Below are 23,979 nucleotides of genomic sequence, written 5' to 3' on the forward strand. Positions count from 1 at the left end.
AAGGCGAAAGTAACTCCATCTGCTACATCTTCACAATTAAACTTCTGAACAGACTTTGATGAAATCTGGTATGGAGATAGCTTGAAGGCTGAGGAGAAAAAAATGTTGATTCTTAAGAGGATGAAGTACAGAATACAAGATCTATTTTCTTTTATTACATCAGTGAACACAAACCATGTTAAAAAATTATTAAACTTGTTGTATAATGTACACACTACACAACACATGGCTACATCAATAGCACAGGGCATAGATGAGCGCTCCTGCCCACGTCCCTCCGCACGCACCGCTTGACAGCGACGCTATGCATGCAGCATTGTCAACTATTGGAGTAGTTTGCGGGAGGGGGGGGGGGAGGGGGGGAGGGCACTAAGAGCTATACTTAACCGAACATTATAAAAGAGCTGGTAAGCAAAGTTAACCCTGAACTGCAAGCAAATATGGGAAATAAAGAATAGTTGTGAGAAAGGGCAATTTTGGCACTGTGTAATGAATTTGTAGAATTGATAAATGGAAAAATTATGTCACAAATAGAAAGAGATATTGTAGAATATCTGTCTGTCGATAATAATATGCACACTGAACGAATCACCTCACATCCTCTCTTTGGAATTGTTCGGAGCGCCTTTTCATTGACTGAGGTCAAAGATTGGTGTTCAAGTCCTCCTAATGAGAACTCTTGATGTGACCAGATTATGTAATGGGTCAAAATTTTGTTAGAGTTAGTTAGTTAGTGGTACAGTTACAGGGGAATGTATTCCAATTTCATGAATCCCTATTATACCAACAGACTCACCTTTTCAATTTAAAAGATTACAATTCTCAATAAAATTTGCTTTTGGAATGACCGTGAATAACGTGCAAGGGCTAACACTCAAAGTTGCTGGTGTGCGTTTAGAAAAACTTTGTTTTTCTAATGGATAACTCTACATAGGTGTGCTTATGTGTGTCCAACCCACAAAATCCTTAAGTCCTTGCAAGAACCAAAACATTGTTTATGGAACTGTGTTAGGAGCATGCAGTAAGTAATTGGTAAGAAATTAAAATTTGTGTAGTTTTCAGTGTTTGCTAACTAAGCTTCGGCACACAGCAAAATAATAAAAACACTCATAACGTACCTATACACTGGCACTACATATATTTATACACAACACATTATACACACAGTTATTTATAAATTACTAGCTTGCTTACTCACCATCATTCATCATAAAAAAAACTACTGATATGCAAACACAGCCCAGGGTCACAGCTAGTCTGTTACTTTCAGTGTGAAGAATACCTTGTTACTTTATAAAATGGCATGATTTGATACGAAATTGAGATAATTGCTTAATTTGAAAGTAGGATGATACCTTTCAAAAATACACAAAGCGGTATTGTTTCATTGAATTTTTGTCGTATGTTCATTGGCTTTATGAAATTCGATATATCAATTTTCAACCTCCGATCAGATAGGAAGGATACTGTTAAAACCGTACTATTCCTAACATAACTGATCTGTTTCTTGCATAGTTTCATTAACTATGTATTAGAAAGAAGAAGAAAAGCAAAAAACTTGTACATGTCTCACGTGAACAGAGGTCAGGCAACAGTTAAAACGAAAGTACCCTCTTCATGAATCTGTACAAATGTATAACATAAACTAATGGGCTTACACCACCCCTTTCCTTACCTACCAACAAATTTCAAAGCCATATCACATTTAATACTTTTGGTTAATGATACCAATTGACTGATTTCATATTGCTGAAGTAGTTGTCACAACATGAATGTTAAGAGACTTGCATGGAGTCATCCGTTTGGCTCTACGTAGAACAAAGTACTCATCCAAATTCACTCATGTACTGGAACAATATAACTCTGAATGACTTTACAGCACACTTATTTTTATTTATTTCCAGTTTTTATTTTTGCACTAAACTCTCCTTACGACATTATCTCAGTTCTTAACTACATGTTTTATTGCAACTGCTATCTACATTTCTCTAGTACCAGCTCATCTACCACTGGTGTACAAGTTACAATGAAACATTAAGTCAATTCTGAGACAAAATGTGGTAACTGTAAACACAGAAACAATGAAAACAGAAACAATCTGCATGATGTCACACTCAATATAATATACTTACGCCAGAAACTATAAGCTCTCCACTAATATTCTGAACATCAGCCTTCACTTTAGATGTAATGTTCATCTGGTGACAATATAGAGCAATCCTCTGTAAGTAAGCCAACAGATCTTTCTTTGTCGATGATTCAGGGCACTGGTCAGCTATCTGTCTAGTAAGTTTGTCCAGTTTTGTTCCAGCTTCAGAAATTTTCTTTGCTGCATTTATAACGTCCATTGTTGTTTTCAATGGTCCCCGACCACTGCAGAATAAGAAAAGAAATAGTTGCAGCAAGATACAACAAAACTGGTATAGCAAACCCAATAGCCATCATTCTGAGTGCATCATGTTATGAGTGCTTGAAATTTATAAAAAATTTTGAAAAGACATAAATATCAAAGAACTCACAACTGTCAGTACCTTTTCAGCTCTCTTAAATCATTCTTTTCCCATTTCAAGTTACCTTATTCCCTCATCTACGTTATTTAATTAATTCATAGAACTTTTCTATCAACTCAAATAACCAACAGCTTCTGACACTGCAGACTGTTGATGAATGTCTGTGCATATGGACTAGCTGTCCAGATATGTGAGTGGCTTGAAGACTTCTTAAGTAATAGTACCCCATACACTGTACCTGACAGCAAGTGTTCATCAGAAACAAGGGCACAGTCAGGAAAGCCCAGGGGAAGCGTGACACAACTGCTCTTATTCTCTATATAGGTAAATGATCTGGCAGACAGGATGAACAGCAATTTGCGGCTGTTCACTGATGACACTGTGGTGTACAGAAAGGAGTTGGCATTGAGTGACTGTAGGAGGATACACAATGACTTAACACAGAACTTTTAGCTGGGAGATGAATAACAGCTTGCTCTAATGTAAAAAAGTAAGTTAATGCGGATGAATAAGAAAACAATCCTATAAAATTTGAACACAGCATCAGTCGTTGCTGCTTGACATAGTCACATGAATTAAATATCTGGGCATAATGTTGCAAAGCAATATGAAATGGAACAAGCACATCAGGTTGACAGTATGGAAGACAAATGGCTAATTTCATTTTAATGGGAGAATTTGGGGAAAGTGTAGTTCATCTATAAAGGAGATGGCATATATAACACTACCGTGACACATTGACAAGTACTGCTCAAGCATTAAGGATCCCCACCAAATCAGATTAAAGGCTTGCTGCTAGATTTATTACCTGTACGTTCAATCAGTATGCAAGTATTATGGAGGTGCTCCATGAACTCAAATGGGAATCCCAGGAAGGAAAACAGCATTCTTTTCACAAGGTACTACACAGGAAAATTAAAGAACCGGCATTTGAGGGCAACTGCAAAACAATTCTACTGCCACCAATGTATATTTCACCAAAGGACCATGAAGATAAGAGAAATTAGGGTTCGTACAGAAGCATCCAGACAATCATTATACCCCTCACTTTATTTGCAAGTAGAACAGGAAGGAAATGAATAGTAGTGGTATGTGGTATCCTTCACTATGGTGGCTTGCAGAGTACCTATGTAGATGCAGAAGTGCATTACAAAAAATTGTTGATTTTAAATTTGGCAGTCAGCTTCACTTCCAATGCTGTTGGGATACAGTGTAAGTGGTGGTTAATAATAAAATCAACATTATGCCTTTCTCACTTGTGTGACCTTTTCTGCCCACATTCTGTTCCTAATCCATACACAGCACTAGATATGCACCTGGTAGCCAAAAATTGGAAATAATATTTTTCTCTGGGAGCCTATCAAGCCTTTCTCTGCTACAGACATGCTCTTTGCATTCAGTGCTGAGGTGGCTTTTGCTATGGCTGTACTGCTTCTCAAATGCTGGTGTCTGTGCTGAGAGAAGGCATTCCAGCCAATATGAAATACTTATCATCCAATGTTTCGAGAACTATGAGATGAAAAAATTTGATTTTTGCACATGCAGCAGCAGCAGGGGAACACATATGCAAAAGGATTTCACTTTTACAAGTTATCCATTTACATTATATTACCAAGTCTGATGTCTTTGCTTGATAAAGGACTGAATCTCTTTTTGTTACATGCCATAGTTAGCAGAGGTAAAAATGCATTGGTTAAACTTTGCACACGGTCTATTTTAGCTGTTACATTGCAGCAAATGAAATGTAGATAAGATATCAAAATTTCATTTAAAACTTAGAGCAGAAGAATATCTCATTTCCATCTCAATTTATTCGGTTTTATATCCAAAGGGCGGCCAAACCCATTGCATCCATTCACATCCTTTTGCACTGCAAATTATGTGGTCATAACAATCGCATCTCAAACGGTCAAGACATCAAAATGAGGGGTTTTGCAAATGGTAGCACATAATGAGGCACGTACACTGATAAGCCAAAACATTAGACCACTCCCATCATGATGTTGGATGCTGCCTGGTGGCATTATGGACACATGATGCAGTAATGTAAGTATGTAAGCAGATTAAATACAGATGGGTGGTCACCCTGGTGAAGATATGGGTTGCAAATGGTGAAATCCATTGAGACAAGTGACTTTGACAAAGGTAGATTATTATTACGCAGAGTCTGTGAACAAGTATCTCAAAAACAGCGAAGCTAATCGAATCTTCACATGCCACTATCGTCAGCATCTAAAGAAAGAGGTAGAACAGCAACAAAATTGCCACTAGGCACTGAATGGTTGGACATACACAACCCTTCACAGAATATCAGATTTGGAGGCTTATCTGCTCTGTAAAGTAGGATAGGTGCCTGTGGCACAATGCTGGTGCACACACAAGTGTTTTGGAGCAGCACAAGGTTCATCATAGATTATTGAACATGGAGCTCCACAGTAGACCACCCCCAATGTGTTCACACATTGACCCTGCGACTTCGTCAGTTACGATTGCAGTGGGCATGGGGCCATCGGGATTCAACCGTCGATCAATGGAAATGTGCCGGCTCTTCTGGTTGCTTGGTCAGTTGATTCAGGGTAGGGGACCAAACAGAGAGATCACTGGTCACATCAGATTAGGGAAGGGTGGGGGAGGAAGTCGGCTGGGCCCTTTCACAGGAACCATCCCAGCATTTACCTGAAGAGATTTAGGGAAATCACAGAAAACCTAAATCAGAATGGCCAGACATAGGTTTGAACCATCGTCATCCTGAATGTGAGTCCAGTGTGCTAACCATGTGCCACCTCACTCGGTACAGCTCTTCCGGTGAATCACATTTTTGGTGCACTAGGTCAATGGTTGTCTCCACAGACACAATCATTGAGATGAATGGCGGGTCAAAACATTCGGAGCAACACAGGTGAAGGCTGGTAGGAGCAGTATTATGCTATGGGAGACATTCTCCTGTACTTGCATGGGACCTGTAGTAGTAATCGAAAACACACTGACAGCTACGAATCACCTGCATCCCTTCATATTAGATTTCTTCATCGAAGACGATGTCATCTTTTAGCAGTATAATTATCTGTGTCTTGCAGCCACAACCATGCTACAGTATTTTGAGGAGCATTATAGTGAACTTGTGCTGATGTCTCAGTGACCAAATATGCCTGATGTAAATCCTATTGAACCCATCTGGACCGCTATCAGGCACCATCACTGTGTATGTAAATCAGCAGTCCCATTATTTATGCGACTTACATGAACTGTGTGAAGACCTCTAATGCCACGTACCTTCATAAACCTACCAACAAACTGTCGGATCCCTGATATGCAGAATCAGTGATGTATTTCGTACCAAATATGAACAAACAACCTATTAAGCAGGTGGTCATAATGTTTTGGCTCATCAGTGTATGCTGTATGAGAAATACTCAAAACTTTTTTATCCACCGAGGTGGAATAACTTGTCCTCAGCAGTGAGATGTCGGCAGCTCAGGAGGCATTTACACATCCACAGCTCTGTAGGGAAACCTAAGTGGCACACTTATACACATCCACACTGCCTGGGAAACTGTGTAGCGGGACGTGCATAACGCCCACAACATTGAAATGGTTAAAAGGGTTAAGGAGTGGGCCAACAGACAATGTTTTTTTTATCTTCATTCTTTCTTTCCTCATTTAAAAAAAGGCCTTACAAATGTGTGATACATTTAAGATTGAAAAGCAAATGGAAATGAAAGGCACAAACGAAAAATGCTCACAAGAGACTCAGAGATGCAAAGAATGAAACAGAGCATTTAAGTTTATCGTCACAACAGTTTTCTTCAGCTTTGTGTACCTTAATTCCAAGGAATAAGATTTCTCCGTAAACAATTCTTCTTGGAAAAAATATTAACTTGCCCTGACATTTCAGCAAACTAGGCCTTTTATGGCAGAAAATTGTTATGTGTATAATCTTGAAATTCATGACCTTGGGAGTGGGGAGTTCACTGTGTTTACGTGACATCAATGGGGGATCAGATGAAATTAGGTAGGTCACACAACATTTGACTCTACAGTGAGAAACCGAATAATGAAGTGAAGGAGGTTTCAGCACATTATGACAATTTTTGAGGAAAAAAAAAAAAAGATTTTCAAAACTGCTACATTCGGATTAGGTTGTAAGTAGTATTGCTACCCACCTCAGAATCGAGAGTTGTCGCTTTTGAAAGTGTGGAGGATGATTCTTGGGGTTATGTGTGATCTTTTGTACTAGGAGGCATGATTACTGCAAAAACATGTGGTTCACTAATGCCATGCATTGCATTTCCAAAAATGGTTTAAATTTTTGACAATATCAGTCAGGTATTTATTTATTTATATCAGTGTTTCATTACTAAAACTGTCTTAAGTTACTATACACTAGTTTACTTTTCATGTTCGTGTGTTGTGTCATAGATGCAACTATCAGTAGTGGCATGATGGTTACAGAGTCAAGAAACTTAAACTTGTACAAAATTCAGAGAACATTCTAGTTGATAGATGCTATAACTGTGTGCACTTACAATCCACTTGCGGAGATACTTTTGTACACGTATCACGTCGCGAGATCAAGTAACCAACGGCGCCACAAAGCAGTTATGCATACCATAAGATCACAGGCATCCTTGGTGTGAGCCAATCTTAATTACAAGGAGCTGTCATATATATCAAAAGCAGAACTCAGTATTCAGATAATAGAAGTGCTAGCTAATGAACAGCATGGCAATAGGTTGTATAGCGTCGTCCCCAGTGCTATACTACGAAAAGACTTAAAAAACAGTATTTATAAAGAAGAGACATTTAAAAACTGAATAATATATTTTTATCATGTAGCCGTAAAATAATAATTTATCTGGGTAGGTTTCAATTGCAAAGGAATAATTTATAACAAAATGATCTAAAGAGATGACAAGATACGCTCTTTTGTTAATTTTTTAGTCGTCTTCACTTCTTCTCTTGTCTTGATTGTGTATAGACGGACAACTTGCGAGTGCTGGCAAATGTAAGCATATTTGTATGAGTTAAGCATATAATATATTCATTTAATATTATTGTGCACTTTTAATTTGTAGGAGGTGATCCCGATTTACTGTCCGCCTTCCTTGAATTAATCTGCGTTCAAGTAATTTACAGTTTAACAATCGCAGTGGCCGATGCAGCCAACGACACCATTACGTGGCGATATTAACTTATGAAAAATTAGCGGAAGCGAAATACTCGCCCGCTATTAACATAATATTAATTTTTCTCCACAGCCGCCCGACGTTGCAGAAATACGTAGCTTTAAGATTCTTATTTTCAGTACCATAGCTGACAGTCAGAGCCAGGACTCTGACTACGTGGCAATGGTTAACGGAGGTAAGAAAAATACTCTCACGCGTGTGTGGGCCGCAATTGTAATTAATAACTAAAGATCTTTTGCTTTAAAGTGAGCTGACTAGCCGAGGAAATTAATATGAAAAGTTCAACTTATATGCTCATGTTTTAAGATTCAGCAAGTCTAACATTCATTAACGTAACAAATAATTTGAAATTAATATTGTTAAAAAGGAAAACTTCAGGTAAGCATTTAATCGTAAAATCAAAATTAAATGAAATATCATTTTTATTAAGGCCCACCACGTAAGTCGGCAACAACAAAAAAAATAATAACAACAATAATAATATATTAAATTACGATGGCCGACGGACGCGAGAGTTGCAAGGTACTGTAAACAGACCACTGTGGCTCAAGTGTTAGTTACATTTTCGTGGCTACTGAACAATTAAAACAATTTGTGAACACGGCAGCCCACATTTACATGTTTCCTGGTAAAATATGTGTGGATCTTTACCCCATAACAAAGGTCTTCATTAAGTGTATGCTTCCTCAATGTGCATTTAGTTAAACAATTACAGGACCTAATTTATAACTGTTCATTGCAGCAAGAAGTAGAAAAGTGCTCAAGGGAAAACAGGTACATGTGATCTAAGCAACACACTCATTAAATATTCTTTGTGTGTGTGTGTGTGTGTGTGTGTGTGTGTGTGTGTGTGTGTGTGTGTGTGGTTCATTCAGGGCACAGGCTATGAGGTATAAACATGTATGAGGAGGAAAGCAGCAAAGACCTTTACCTCCCTTCAACTTCACCAATAAGACAAAGAATGAACTTCTTGTTTCAAAAGTCAGAGGTGCTGTTAATCAATTTTATTTATATATGCCTGTACTAGGAGCTATACCTCTTGAATGTAAGTAATTGCCCGTTCATCTGTCATTTGCAAATTTGGGAGGAAAGGCAGAGATAGGAAAGAGAGGGAGAACTTGAAAGATGAAAAGATGAGCCACAATCAATAGCAGAAATGAATGGTTATGGGAGAGGGGAGGGGGAGTGACAGGATTATGAAGAAAATTATCTTAATGAGAATACATAATAGCCCACAACATAAATGTGTCTGCCTATACACATTGGAATATTGATATTGAACGAGTATGAATCAAACTTTTACAGTCAAGATTGTTGAATATGTGCACTGTCTTTAAAATGCCCTTTATTCAAAGTAAAAATAAACAAGTTGCAGCAGAGGTGAATGTATAGTGTCATTTGATAGAAATTATTTCAATATACAAGACACAACAATAATTCCAACAATTTTGAATAAAAACAGTAGAAGTAGATTATAAGTGTAGTAAGAATGGAGGAAACTACTGTATTTTTATTTCAGGCCAAAGAAGAAATGCTTCTTGTTTTCAGTTAATCTGCCAAATTTTTTATCATATTGTATGCCTCACAATATCATATCTGTCTTCAACAATAATAGAACATTCTGTAAGCTGTATTTGGCAATGCAACTGGACAAGGCATAGCTGAATTGGTTTTTGATAGGTGGTCCGACTCCAGAGCAAACTCAATAATCTTCAATAAAAATACGGTAGCGTGTGTGTACTGTACAATGCAATTCTTAAACATCCTAAAGCTGTCCAGCATCACCTACCTTCTACATTTTACATATTTACTGTTGATATACACACAAATTATTTTCATACTTGAATTGTTGCAAATATTCTTGCCTTTAAACCACAATATAGTAACAGACCATTAAATGTGTATGTAGTCAGAGAATCAACTAACTGCATGGAAAAATCCACAAGCCTGTTATATGTATTTAAAAGAATATGTAGTTAGAGAATGAACTATTTGCATGGACAAATGCACAAGCATATTTTACGTATTTAAAAGAACCAATTATTTTACTTACCGTGTGAAGTCAGTCATCTCCATCATAATCATGCACATGTGTTTTGCCAGAACAATAATATCATTTCCTGTGTCGTCCCACTTGGCAACTTCGCGATCAAATTTCAGTTTTTCACTACGGAAGTATTCTACCTGTTGGGCAATCTTCTGCTTATCTTCTTCAGTCATCTTACGCATGGCTTCCTGTAACATAGCTCCAAATCAAGCTCACTGCAAACACTGTGGGAATTCCTAATTTCTAAAACATAGAAATGAAATATTTTATCATTATTCTGGACTCTTTGTATCAAGTATTTTCATACAATTAAATTTATTTGTTTTCTCCAAGCTCATAACTGACTTGCCATAAGTATGGACTCGAACTTACAACTACCATGTACAGTGGTTGAACAGAGCAAAATATAACTTATGAATATGTATGTATCTGTTTATTAATTGAGGCCAGGAGGATAACAAGAGCAAGAATAACTTCCAGCTGTGTAGTTCAAGCTTTTCTGGACTATGTAGATAGGAGTTATCATTGTTACACATCCTACACTCCCTTACCTTCGTGGCCTCAATCTCTGCTGACCCACTCATCCCACACCCCCTATCCCACAGTCTCCCCTACCCCACGTATCTACTGCCTCTATCCCCCACATTCTCAGCTGGCTACCTCCTTCTGGGCTGCCAACTACCCCTCCTCAACCTCTCCTCCTGTTTTGTGCCACCCCATCTGACACAGCCCCTCATGCCAATCCCCTGCTAAAATGTAATCACATCATCTTATGTTCAGCCTGCACAGTGTACACTGACTCACAAGGAAGGTTTGTGTATATGATTTATTGTCTGTAGCAAGATGTGTGTGTAATATAAATACTGTTATTTCTTCCATATTTAATTGGCATTTGGAGCAACATCTCACAGCTACAATCAGGTGGGAAGAGCAGTAAAGTAACAGCTGCCATAAAACCATACGGCAGCAAAGACTGACCACAATCTATAAATTAAAATTGGCTGCCATGTTTTTCTATCTGTATATGAAGGCTAATTGCAGGAACTACTGCAGAGATTTTGGAATGGATTTCACTAACAGAAGGTTTGTGTACATCACTTCATATCATAAACAAATCATCCGGCTGTATACAGGGAGCTTTGCAAAGCCAGAGCAGGTCACTAGTTATGTATAAAATAAAGTGTGGTTGCTTAGGGAATGTGGGCCAAATGCAAACATTTAAAAAATTAAATAACATTTGTCATTCAAAGAATGATGAAGCTTTCAAACTATCCAGACTTTGAATGAATTGTTAGTCAAATAATAATTTCTGTGTTGTTAGGTATTCACACTGACCAAAAATCTACACAAAGTGTGATGGTGGGAGACAGAAGGCCATTAGCAGTAGTGAAAAAACAGAGCTGGTTGGTCGGTTGGTTTAAAAGGGGGAGGGAGGAAGGGACCAAACTCCTAGGTCATCGGTCCCTCGTTCCGATTAAAATAATTCCACAAGGGAGTAAAATAATCGAGAGATACAAAACACAGCTGGAAACCACAAGAATGACAGAAGCACAACAAACACTAAAATGGACAAAATCAGAGAAGAAAACCACAGAGAGATGCAAGAAAAATGTAGAAGAGATCAAAACAAGAGAGCAGATTACCATGGCTGGCTGACCAGGAGAAAAAAAGGAGAAGCCAGCCACTCTGCAACACATTAAAACCTCCACCCTGAAAGCACTAGGGTGGCGGACATGCACTAAAACTTAGATCAAATGATAAAACCCACCCTCACGAATAAAAAGTAAAACTAAAGCTGCTGTTGAGGCATTGTCACCCAATAGGATGCTGGGAAAGTTAAAAGTCCACTGCAGAACAGCTAAAAGTGGGCAGTCCAGCAGGGGTGGACGACCATCATTTGTGAGCCACAGCAACACTGAGGTGGGTCCTCGCGACGGAGGAGGTAACCATGTGTTAGTCACGTACGGCCAATGCAGAGCTGGCAGAGAACAACTGATTCCCTGTGAGAGGACCGCATGGAAGACTTCCACACATTCGTAGTCTCCTTAATGACATGCAGTTTGTTGGGCATAATGTTATGCCATTCCATCTCCCAAAGACAAAAAACCCTGGTGTGTAAGACAGAACGCAGGTCAGTTTCCAAGATACCCATCTCCAGAAGTAGTTTCCTCGTAGCCTGTTTGGCCAGCCTGTCAGCAAGTTCATTGCCTTGGATTCCGACATGTCCTGGGGTCCGCACAAACACCAGTGGATGACGGAACCATTCCAGGGCAAAGACGGACTCCTGAATGGACACTACCAAAGGATGGCAAAGGTAGCATTGGTCAATAGCTTGTAGGCTGCTCAAGGAGTCAGTACACAGGAGAAATGACTCACCTGGGATGAGTGGATGTGCTCAAGAGCACGAGATAGGGCCGCCAGCTCTGCAGTGAAAACACTGCAGCCATTTGGCAAGGAGTGCTGTTCAATACGTCCTCCATTAACATACGCAAAGCCTACATGACCATCAGCCATCATCGGTACATGTCATGAATTGAGAGGAAGTAATAGCGGAGAGCTGCAGGGTTAACGGAGTCCTTAGGGCCACGCGAAAGGTCCAGAAGAATCTGCGGCCTAGATGTACACCACGGAGGTGTATGTGAATGGACTTCGAGGGGTTCAGACAGAAGGGACCGGATACAAACCGCAATCATAAGCCCTGATCTGGGCTGTCAACGTGGGAGATGAACCGCCATAGTTGGGAAAAAGAGACGGTAATTCGGATGCACAGGAGAACTATGAACGAGTGCAACATAGCTGGCGAGCAGTTGTGCAAACATAATGTTCAATGGAGGGACTCTGGCCTCCACCAGGAAACTGGTCACAGGACTTATTCTAAAAACTCCCATCGCTAGGTGAATGCCTTAGTGGTGCACTGGTTCGAGTAATCGCAATGCTGAGGATGACGCCGAACTATAAACCAGACTCCCATAGTCAAGGCAGGATTGAACAAGGGCTCTGTAGAGCTGCAGCAGCGTAGAGTGATCTGCACCCCAGTTGGTGTTGCTCAGGCAGTGGAGGGCATTGAGGTGCTGCCAGCACTTCCACTTAAGCTGACGAAGGTGAGGTAGCCAAGTCAATTGGGCGTCGAAAACCAGTCCTAAGAATCGATATATATCCACTACAGTGAGTGGATCGTCACTAAGATAAAGTTCTGTTTCCGGATGAACAGTGCGAAGTCGACAGAAATGCACGACACATGGTTTCACGGCTGAAAGCTGGAAGCTGTAGGCTAGAGCCCATGACTGCGCCTTGTGAATGGTTCCCTGTAGGTGCCGCTCCCACTCTGTAAATAGGGCGTTACAGGGTTCACTGTGGCATGTAATGAACGAGAGGACTTTCCTTTCCATCCGCCATTAGAGGGTGCAAAAGGCTGGGGAGTAGTTCTCCGACGCAGAGGCTCGAGCATAGTGCTCAGCAAAGTGCTCGGCAATTGTGCTTGCATCAGTAGATAACACGCCATTGATGTTAATGCCAGGGACACCTGCAGGGTTTGGTACCCAAAAAGAAGTCTGATCTTCGTCCAGACATGGGAAGGTGACGTATGGCACCCAATGGTCAACACGTACCTCTCCCAACACTCCTGTTTCCGTCGTTTCACAAGCTGGCGATGCAGGCATGGAGCCCCTTAAAGGCTATTAGAAGTTCTAAGGAAGGGTGCTGCTTATGTCGCTGTAGAGCTCACAGATGCCCTTCAATTGCCTCAGCAACTTCAGATGAACACCAAGGGGTTGTCTTTCGCCGGGAGCATGCTAAAGAACAAGGGATCGCATTTTCCGCCACAGAAACGGTCGTTGTAGTAACCTGCTCAATGACAACATTGATGGCACCATGTGGGGGAGATTCAGTGGTGACAGCAGAGGTGAAGGCAGGTGTCTGTAGGCATGAGACCAGGGGAGTGACAGGAAGATGAGGAAGGGGTCACTACCACACACGTCATCATGTGCTCTCCAGTGGATAGATGGGAGAAGGCCAGGACTGCAAACCGACAGATCAATGACCGAATATGTGCCATGTGCCACACTGAAATGTGGGAAGGCACCTGTATTTAAGAGGCAGAGGTCAAGTTGTGACAGTAAATTTTTGACCTCCCTACCTCGGCCAGTAATCATTGCACCACCCCACAAGGTGCTATGCATGTTAAAATCTCCCAAAAGTAGGAAAGGTTTAGGGAGTTGATCAATCAGTGCAGAGAATACATTCAGGGGTACTGCACCATCTGGAGAAAGATATACATTGCAGACAGTTATTTCCTGCATTGTCCTTATCCTGACAGCCACAAGAGGGGTTTGAAAGGGCACAGGTTCACTACATATTGAGCTCAGGACATAGACGCAAACTCCACCTGACCCACTATTGTAGTCGCTACAGTTCCTGTAATATCCCTTAGAGCCGCAGAGGACAGGGGCCCGCATTGCCAGGAACCAGGTTTCCTGGAGGGCAATGCAGAAAGCAGGTGTAAAGCTTAACAATTGCCATAGCTCAGCCAGGCAGTGGAAAAAACCACCGCAATTCCACTGGAGGATTACATGATCGTGAGACTGGGAAAGCATGAAACACTCAGTGAGGCAGTCTACACCTCAGAGTCAACTGCTACCACCAGATGAGTATCTGTGCAGTCGACATCCATTGTGTCTGAGGGCCTTGCGAGATCTAGGTCCTCAGCTGATGCCAGAATCTCCACCTCATCATCAAGACACAGAGCCTGCAGGTAGTGACATTGTGGGTGCCACCGCAGTGCCTTGGTTCTGGGGGGTCATTTTCTTTTTAGGTTTCTCTCGCTGCTCCTTAGGTTTGTCTGGCTGGGAGGCCTTCGCTGATTCAATCTCAGGGACTGAGGAGAACCATGAAGCCCTACGACCAGCTACCTGTGGATGCTTCTGCCACTGGCAGGTGTCAGCTTTGCCCAAGGGATCCCTTCCTGGTGAGAGGAGCCGAAGAAGACTTACACTCCTCCAGCTGAGAAAAGGGGACTGACATCCCCAATGATTGGGAGAGTGTTGCTCCTGAAGTAGGTTGTGCAGGAGCAACAGGGAGGGAAATGCCCCCACCACCAAGTGGGCAGGTGGAGTCTGACGGCTCTGAGAGCCAATTGTACACGACGGAACTGAGGATGGTAGAACCGTTGTCATAGCGGAAGCGTAGGTTGACGTCGTATGCACAAGATGTAGCCTCTCATATTTTCTCTTAGCCTCAGAGTAGGTCAGTCGGTCCATGGCCTTGTATTCCATTATTTTTCTTTCTCTCTGGAGAATCCTGCAGTCTGGTGAGCAAGGCGAATGGTGCTCTCCGCAGCTGACACAGATGGGAGGTGAGGCACAGGGAATATTGGGATGTGAAGGACGTCCACAATATTGACAGGTGACACTGGAAGTACAGCAGGAAGACATATGGTCGAACTTCCAGCACTTAAAGCACTGCATCGGGGGAGGGATATACGGCTTTACATCACAGCAGTAGACCATCACCTTGACCTTCTCGAGTAATGTGCCACCCTTGAAGGCCAAGATGAAGACACCAGTGGCAACCTGATTCTCCCGTGGACCGCGGTGGACACGCGGGTCAAAATGGACTCCTCGGCGCTCTAAATTGGTGTGCAGCTAATCGTCAGACTGCAAAAGAAGGTCCCTGTGAAATACAATACCCTGAACCATATTTAAGCTCTTATAGGGCGTGATGGAAACAGAAACATCCCCTACCTTGCCACAGGCGAGTAGTACCCATCACTGGGCAGAGGACGCTGTTTTGATCAAGACTGACCCTGACCGCATTTTGGACAAGCCCCCCACCTCCCCAAACTTGTCCTCTAAATGCTCCACAAAAAACTGAGGTTTCATTGACAAGAAAGATTCCCCATCAACTCTTGTACATACACAGTACCGGGGTGAATAAGCTTCACTGCCATCCTTAGCCTGGCATTACTGCCATAGTGTAGCCCAGGGAGGGGGGCCATTTCTGCCATGGTGTGGCCCGGGGGGGGGTCGGGGTGGGGACGAGATTTGGGGTATTTCTTAGCACTGAAGTTAGATCTTGACCGCTTAGAGACTGCTGGTGTTTGATCACCAGCAAGAGACGACGTACTATGCTTCATGGCGTGTCATCCGCCCTAATGCCACCCACTCCGATCAGGGGCCCTCCCCATGAGCGCCACCCAGCCTCAGCACGGGCCACCTGGCAGGATGGCCATTGCTGAGAGTCCTGATGCCCCAGGATGATGGGCATCTACTCCTTGGCATACGTGGGGAGTTAACGAAGCAGGCATCAGCAGAGCGATCCTTGTGTGGTCACGGGACTACAACCAACAGGGTACATGGCGGCCCCACCACAACGGACTGGCTGCCGTGATGGATATTGGCACAAATGAGCTAAGAAGTCCATTATAGTCGACAGTGCAGAAAGCGATACTGCACAGTGGATGGAGGAAAATGCACCCAGATGGGTGACCTCACCCAACAGTTGGAGAATGAGCAGAAGTGCAGATCCACTTCAACGAAGGATGCGAGAGGTCTCAGCGCATGATGGACACTATGCACCATGTAAGGCGCCCTCCCCAATTGGCTCGCTCATTGGGAAAATTGTGAAAAATGGAGGTCAAACCCTACAGGGGACCATCACATAAAGGCCAAAATGTGTGAGACTCCTTTTAGCCACCTCTTACGACAAGCAGGAATACCTCAGGCCCATTCTAACCCCAGACCCGCAGAGTGGCAAAACAGAGCTTAATATTGTTAACAACTGCAAAACTATAGGGCAGAGTGTGGGCATGAATAAGAGAAGAAAAGGGAAATGGGGTGTCCAAAGTTGGAGTAGGAGACAATTACAGTGGGATATGACAAGAAAGCCATTGTTGCCATGGCAAGGAGGTTAGGGTGAAAGAGAGGGGGGAGGGGAGGGGGAAGAGAGAAGGGGGAGGGGAGGGGGAAGAGAGAGAGGGGAGAGGGAAGAGGAAGTATACTATAGGTAGAAGTAAGGTAAAAGCTAATGCCATTTCCTGTTCTTTACGTAATGGATAGCTGCATCAAACCAGTTTCTGGACTAAAGACCACAACAACAACAACAACAACAACAACATGTGTGTCTATGTGTACTCACAATTCATTTGCCAAAAAGTGGTTGCCTGCTGCCCTCAGATTATTTATAAAATTAACCCAGAGCTGAGATACCCCACTGTTCAATATCAAACTCATCTACAAACAGAGTCCATATTATTTGTATCTGCTGTTTAGGTATGGCACATAATGAAACTGAGCACCATTAAAGAGAGAGGTTTGGGTACAGAGGGTGGAAAAAAGACTGACAGGCAGAAGAGGTAAGATACCCACCTCTTGCTGCACCTCTCACATATTTCTCTCTAGGCCAGCACCACCCACCTGATATTTCTTTTTCATATTTCTCTCTATCCAGCTCGCACCCATTTCTTGCTGATTTGTATTCATTTTATTCTGCAATACTGCATGGCCTTCCTATTACAAATGTTCACAGACCTTGTAACCAATGAACACCTACATTAACAGTGTGTGCTCATCACACACACAACTTGCAGTTCTCATTTATCTTTATCATTGTCCTCTCTCATGCAAGAATACCCTTGGGCTCAGTTTTTAATTTGCCCTCAGTAAATTGTTTTGCCATTTCCCACCTCTCTTCCAATTCTTTCAGTCTTACTCTCCGGCAGGTATACCTCATGTTGATCAGTTATTTCACTTTCAAATGTGTCAGTCATTCATTGAACAAATGGTGTTCTGGAAACTGATTCTCACTACACTGAACACTTATGAAAGAAAATGGTTGTCTTACACAGAGCAGGCAAACTGTCTCAGGAAAACACAGTGACCACCTTGTATTTTTTTAATTATATATATCAGTCTAGGCCATACAAATTCACCATCAGATAACATAAGTATGTTCGATTGCAAACCATAATTTATTTCTACGTTAACCTATAACTCAGACAAAAATAAACAAATAAATAAATAAATGAAAAAGTCAGTCATAAATTTCTTCAAAATAATGATTCCAGATGGATCAAATTGCTGCAATAATGCATATTTCAGTACTTCATATTTACTTATCATCATACAAGAAAGAAATAAAGGAAATGTCTAGTTTAGCATAGAGAAGACTCAGACTCTCTCTCTCTCTCTCTCTCTCTCTCTCTCTCTCTCTCTCTCATTCATTCAAGCATCCTTTAGTTTTTCATTTTTAATGACTTACAGTCTGGCAGATTACATTACCTAAAAATGATAATTCTACTATAATACTAATGACTATTAAATGGCAAAGAAAGTCTTAATAATACAGTAAAGTAAGTCTTGCTGTAGAAGGAGCAAGTAAAGTTTAAGCCTTACCCTTGCAGTTGTGATTCCACTGATGTCAGGATACTCGTCAACACCATGTTCTCCTGTATGAGCACTCGCTGAAATTAATTAATGTTTTCTGTATTACTTTTTGAAAGTCAAATACAACAAAGATATTTGAATCTGATAATAAAGAAATAATGGCAAAAAAGATCTAACACCATTAATAAATGGATTGCTTACATTTGCTCCTTGTTTCAATTGTGTAATGTTCATCAAATTCAACATCTTCTGGGTCAAGTTCTTCATCAGTCTGAAAGGCAGGAAAAATGAATAACATGTGTAAGAGATAAATATCTGCTGAAAATTCTTTACTTATTTATTTACTTGTTTTTATTTATCACCACCACCACCAATTAACATGGCACCATTAATTAGTTAATTTACTATTTTGATAATATATTAACATGGCAAATTTAATTGTACAACTGTTCCATAGAACACATTCACAATAAAATATGTTACAATATGGAACATTTCAACAAGACAAACATAAAATATATATATATATATATATATATATATATATATATATATATATATATATAAAAAAAACAAAGATGATGTGACTTACCAAATGAAAGTGCTGGCAGGTCGACAGACACACAAACAAACACAAACATACACACAAAATTCTAGCTTTCGCAACCAACGGTTGCCTCGTCAGGAAAGAGGGAAGGAGAGGGAAAGATGAAAGGATTTGGGTTTTAAAGGAGAGGGTAAGGAGTCATTCCAATCCCGGGAGCGGAAAGACTTACCTTAGGGGGAAAAAAGGACGGGTATACACTCGCACACACACACATATCCATCCACACATATACAAACACAAGCAGATGTCTGCTTGTGTTTGTATATGTGTGGATGGATATGTGTGTGTGTGCGAGTGTATACCCGTCCTTTTTTCCCCCTAAGGTAAGTCTTTCCGCTCCCGGGATTGGAATGACTCCTTACCCTCTCCTTTAAAACCCAAATCCTTTCATCTTTCCCTCTCCTTCCCTCTTTCCTGACGAGGCAACCGTTGGTTGCGAAAGCTAGAATTTTGTGTGTATGTTTGTGTTTGTTTGTGTGTCTGTCGACCTGCCAGCACTTTCATTTGGTAAGTCACATCATCTTTGTTTTTAGATATATATTTCCTACGTGGAATGTTTCCCTCTATTATAACTATATATATATATATATATATATATATATATATATATATATATATATAGGGGGAAACATTTGGGGCGCCCCAAACTCTCTGTCTTTAAATATGTCTGCTTGTGTCTGTATATGTGTGGATGGATATGTGTGTGTGTGTGTGCGCGAGTGTATACCCGTCCTTTTTTCCCCCAAGGTAAGTCTTTCCGCTCCCGGGATTGGAATGACTCCTTACCCTCTCCCTTAAAATCCACATCCTTTCGTCTTTCCCTCTCCTTCCCTCTTTCCTGATGAGGCGCGAAAGCTTGAATTTTGTGTGTATGTTTGTGGTTGTTTGTGTGTCTGTTGACCTGCCAGCGCATTCATTTGGTAAGTCACATCATCTTTGTTTTTGGAGATTATATATATATATATAAACAGAAACATTCACAATCACAACACTAGAAGGAAAAAGATCTGCATTAATCTGTTATGAATATAACTTTGCCACAGAAGGGGCTGAAATATGCAGCTATAAAACTTTTTGACTATATACCAATGGAAATGAAATGTCTGAAAATAACAGAAGTGTTTTCAAATGTAGATTAAATATGTTTCTCTTTAATGACTCCTTCTTCTATATCATAGGGGAATTCTTGAACATAAATAAATTGTCTTTGTACAGAAAGTGAGGATGTGATTAATATTCCCAGTTGCTTAAAGAGAGTTATGCAGTACGTATGTGCACCCCAAATATAATTCTAATTACTTTCTTTTGTGTAATGAATAATTTTGACATTAATGAGGAGTCACCCCAAAATATTATCCCATAAGACTCCAGTGAATGAACTTACAGACTTCTACATCCAGAAAGTTAGCAATTACCATTATCGCAGAAGTCACAAAACTCAACATTTTATCAGGTTTACTATAAGGTTTAAGTTTTCATCAATAGCGGCACAAACCTAAGAACTTAGAATTGTCTACTCTTTTAATTATTTCTTGTTGGTATAGTACGTTAATAGAATGCAGGATACTTTTGACTGTACAAAGCTGGATGAGCTGTGATTTTTTAAAGCTAGCCCATTTGTGCAAAACTAATCAGCAACTTCAACAAAAATATGATTTACTGTTTTCTCTATTGATACTTCTTCGCTCATTTCGCTATAATGGTCATCTGTAATCAGGATTAATTCTGTCTCCTGATTCAAATAAAATGGCAGATCATTAACATAAAGCAAGAACAGCAGTGGGCCAATGACTGAACCCTCTAGGACTCCCCCTGTATGTTCTCCCCATGCAGATGATGTGGCTTTGCTCTTTGTATTACCTGAACAGCCTAGGATAGCTTCCAGCATTCTGTTTCTTAAATTCAAACAAAACCCAACATGTGCTGAACTACATATTCCATAAAAACTTCTCTTACAATATTATGAAAAGGATAGATTGCTACTCACCATACAGCAGATGTGTTGAATCGCAGACAGGCACAACAGAATTACTGCTCTGCATTTTAGCTTTCAAGTAACCAAAAGTTCTTTTTCTGAAGCAGAAAACGCAAACGCAAACGCAAACCCAAACACAAACACAAACACAAACACACACGACCACTTTCTCTGGCCACTGTGGTCAGACTCAGTGTCCAGAGATATTGGTCCCATGTGTTTAAGTTGTGCTTGTGTGAATGTATGTGTGTTTTCTACTTCAGAAGAAGGCCTTTTGGCTGAAAGCTGAAATATATAGCAGTGTTTTGTGCCAGCCTGCCAACCTATCCTTTTGATAATGTTGTTATTCCACCCTGGACCTTCCATCATCTTGTTTCTCTGATAGAATATTATGACCAACACAATCAAATGCCTTTGATAAGTAATGGAAGATCCCAAATGTTGATATTTCATCACCTAAGATTTTATTATGTGCTCAGTAAGTGAGTTAATAGCTGATTCACTAGAGTGGCCCTTTTGAAATTCAAACTGTGCTTGGCTAGGGTGACAACTCCAAAGTACATTACCTTTTCAGATATTTTAGAAAATGATGTAGTGTTGCCACTGGGTAGTAGTTATTGACATCTGCAGAGCTGCTTTCCTACAGAGTTCCCCAACAATGACATATTTTAATCCACATGGGAAAACTCACAATTAATAAGGCATTACGTAAGTGACTGAGAACCTCCCATATTATATAGCCAAAACTTTTCATTGTCTGATTGGAAATGTTATCCACTCCGTAGGAACTTTAAACCCCTTTCAAAACAGAAATAAATTCATTAAGAAATATCTTGAATTTTGAGCTAGTATTAGGCTCACTGTAAACTTCACATCAGTCAACATTTTTAAGCTTTTTTTTTAAAAAAAGATCTTCACCAGTTTTGTCATTAATCAGCCTCACAGTTTTGTTAGCAGGTTTGTAAACTGAACGTGGAGTTAAGTTACACAATGTGACTGACGAATAGTTTACCACAGAATAGCCATGTATCTTTAACTTCTGCTTGTATGAATACATTGTCTACCTGTATAATGGTACTACTATGTTGAGCAACTCTGGTAGTGAAATTTATGATTGATACTAAATAATATGTTGCCACTGAATTCATTTTAATGCCCGATTGCAGCAATGTCAGAATTTCTATTTCATCTTCATTTCATCATGTACAGGGTGTTTCAAAAATAACCGGTATATTTGAAACGGCAATAAAAACTAAACGAGCAGCGATAGAAATACACCGTTTGTTGCAATATGCTTGGGACAACAGTACATTTTCAGGCGGACAAACTTTCGAAATTACAGAAGTTACAATTTTCAACAACAGATGGCGCTGCAAGTGATGTGAAAGATATAGAAGACAACGCAGTCTGTGGGTGCGCCATTCTGTACGTCGTCTTTCTGCTGTAAGCGTGTGCTGTTCACAACGTGCAAGTGTGCTGTGGACAACATGGTTTATTCCTTAGAACAGAGGATTTTGCTGGTGTTGGAATTCCACCGCCTAGAACACAGTGTTGTTGCAACAAGACGAAGTTTTCAACGGAGGTTTAATGTAACCAAAGGACCGAAAAGCGATACAATAAAGGATCTGTTTGCAAAATTTCAACGGACTGGGAATGTGACGGATGAATGTGCTGGAATACCTTTCCAGCACGTTCCGACCGCGAACGGCAACCACAGAGGGCAACGCGCAGCTAGTGCAGCAGGTGATCCAACAGCGGCCTCGGGTTTCCGTTTGCCGTGTTGCAGCTGCGGTCCAAATGACGCCAACGTCCATGTATCGTCTCATGCGCCAGAGTTTACACCTCTATCCATACAAAATTCAAATGCGGCAACCCCTCAGCGCCGCTACCATTGCTGCTCGAGAGACATTCGCTAACGATATAGTGCACAGGATTGATGACGGCGATATGCATGTGGGCAGCATTTGGTTTACTGATGAAGCTTATTTTTACCTGGACAATAAACAGAAATGGCGCATATGGGGAACCAAAAAGCCCCATGTTGCAGTCCCATCGTCCCTGCATCCTCAAAAAGTACTAGTCTGGGCCGCCATTTCTTCCAAAGGAATCATTGGCCCATTTTTCAGATCCGAAACGATTACTGCATCTCGCTATCTGGACATTCTTCGTGAATTTGTGGCGGTACAAACTGCCTTAGACGACACTGCGAACACCTCGTGGTTTATGCAAGATGGTGCCCGGCCACATCGCACGGCCGACGTCTTTAATTTCCTGAATGAATATTTCGATGATCGTGTGATTGCTTTGGGCTATCCGAAACATACAGGAGGCGGCGTGGATTGGCCTCCCTATTCGCCAGACATGAACCCCTGTGACTTCTTTCTGTGGGGACACGTGAAAGACCAGGTGTACCGCCAGAATCCAGAAACAATTGAACAGCTGAAGCAGTACATCTCATCTGCATGTGAAGCCACGTTGTCAAAGGTTTCTGGTAATTTCATTCAGAGACTACGCCATATTATTGCTACGCATGGTGCATATGTGGAAAATATCGTACTATAGAGTTTCGCAGACCGCAGCGCCATCTGTTGTTGACAATTGTAACCACTGTAATTTCGAAAATTTGTCTGCCTGAAAATGTACTGTTGTCCCAAGCATATTGCAACAAACGGTGTATTTCTATCGCTGCTCGTTTAGTTTGTATTGCCGTTTCAAATATACCGGTCATTTTTGAAACACCCTGTATATGTATGGCTGTAGTATCAACAATGGTGTCTGTTCTTTTGGACAAGTCTGAAAGAACGGACACCACATGTATATAAATAACATGTGGCTAACAGCATCTCTAGCTCACTTTTCCTATCAGAGTCCTTCAAGAAATTTACATTAAACTCACCCTTCCTTCTGCCTCACAGGCAGCACAATAATGCATCAACATTCTTCAAGAAACTTATCAACTACGCATTGGAGACCACTATACTGTCATGATAACAAGTATCACATTTCCCAGTATAAACTCACAAGCACATGCTTCTATATCCTGATTGCACAGAATTTATTTTTTCTACATTTTTGTACTTATATTCCTTTTTTATGAGTGTGACTACTACTATATCCAAACCTTTACATAAACCAATAAACCCCAGATTATTTAAAGAATCAAACTCCCATGAATAAAATAGCTTGAAACCTCTGATTACTTTAGAAATGAGTTAATGTGTTAATTATTTGACTTTAAGCAAGGAAGCGAGAAAAAGTGTAGGAAATGTTTGAAAT

At 40.8% G+C, this 23,979-nt stretch overlaps 1 protein-coding gene across 2 annotated transcripts in view; it reads right to left on the bottom strand.

Moving 5' to 3' along the window:
* LOC124612323 (catenin alpha) overlaps positions 1-23,979 on the bottom strand; it is a 152,924-nt gene that overhangs the window by 20,550 nt on the left and 108,395 nt on the right. For both annotated transcript variants that reach the window (XM_047140457.1, XM_047140456.1), the window contains 4 exons: positions 18,323-18,392; positions 18,131-18,198; positions 9,750-9,931; positions 2,133-2,373 (listed from right to left, as the gene is read on the bottom strand). In XM_047140457.1, coding sequence (XP_046996413.1) covers positions 2,133-2,373; positions 9,750-9,931; positions 18,131-18,198; positions 18,323-18,392 — 561 coding nt within the window. The remainder of the gene's footprint in view (positions 1-2,132; positions 2,374-9,749; positions 9,932-18,130; positions 18,199-18,322; positions 18,393-23,979) is intronic.

This window comes from Schistocerca americana, chromosome 4 (genome assembly GCF_021461395.2).
Source record: "Schistocerca americana isolate TAMUIC-IGC-003095 chromosome 4, iqSchAmer2.1, whole genome shotgun sequence".
Taxonomy (NCBI): Eukaryota; Metazoa; Arthropoda; class Insecta; order Orthoptera; family Acrididae; genus Schistocerca; species Schistocerca americana.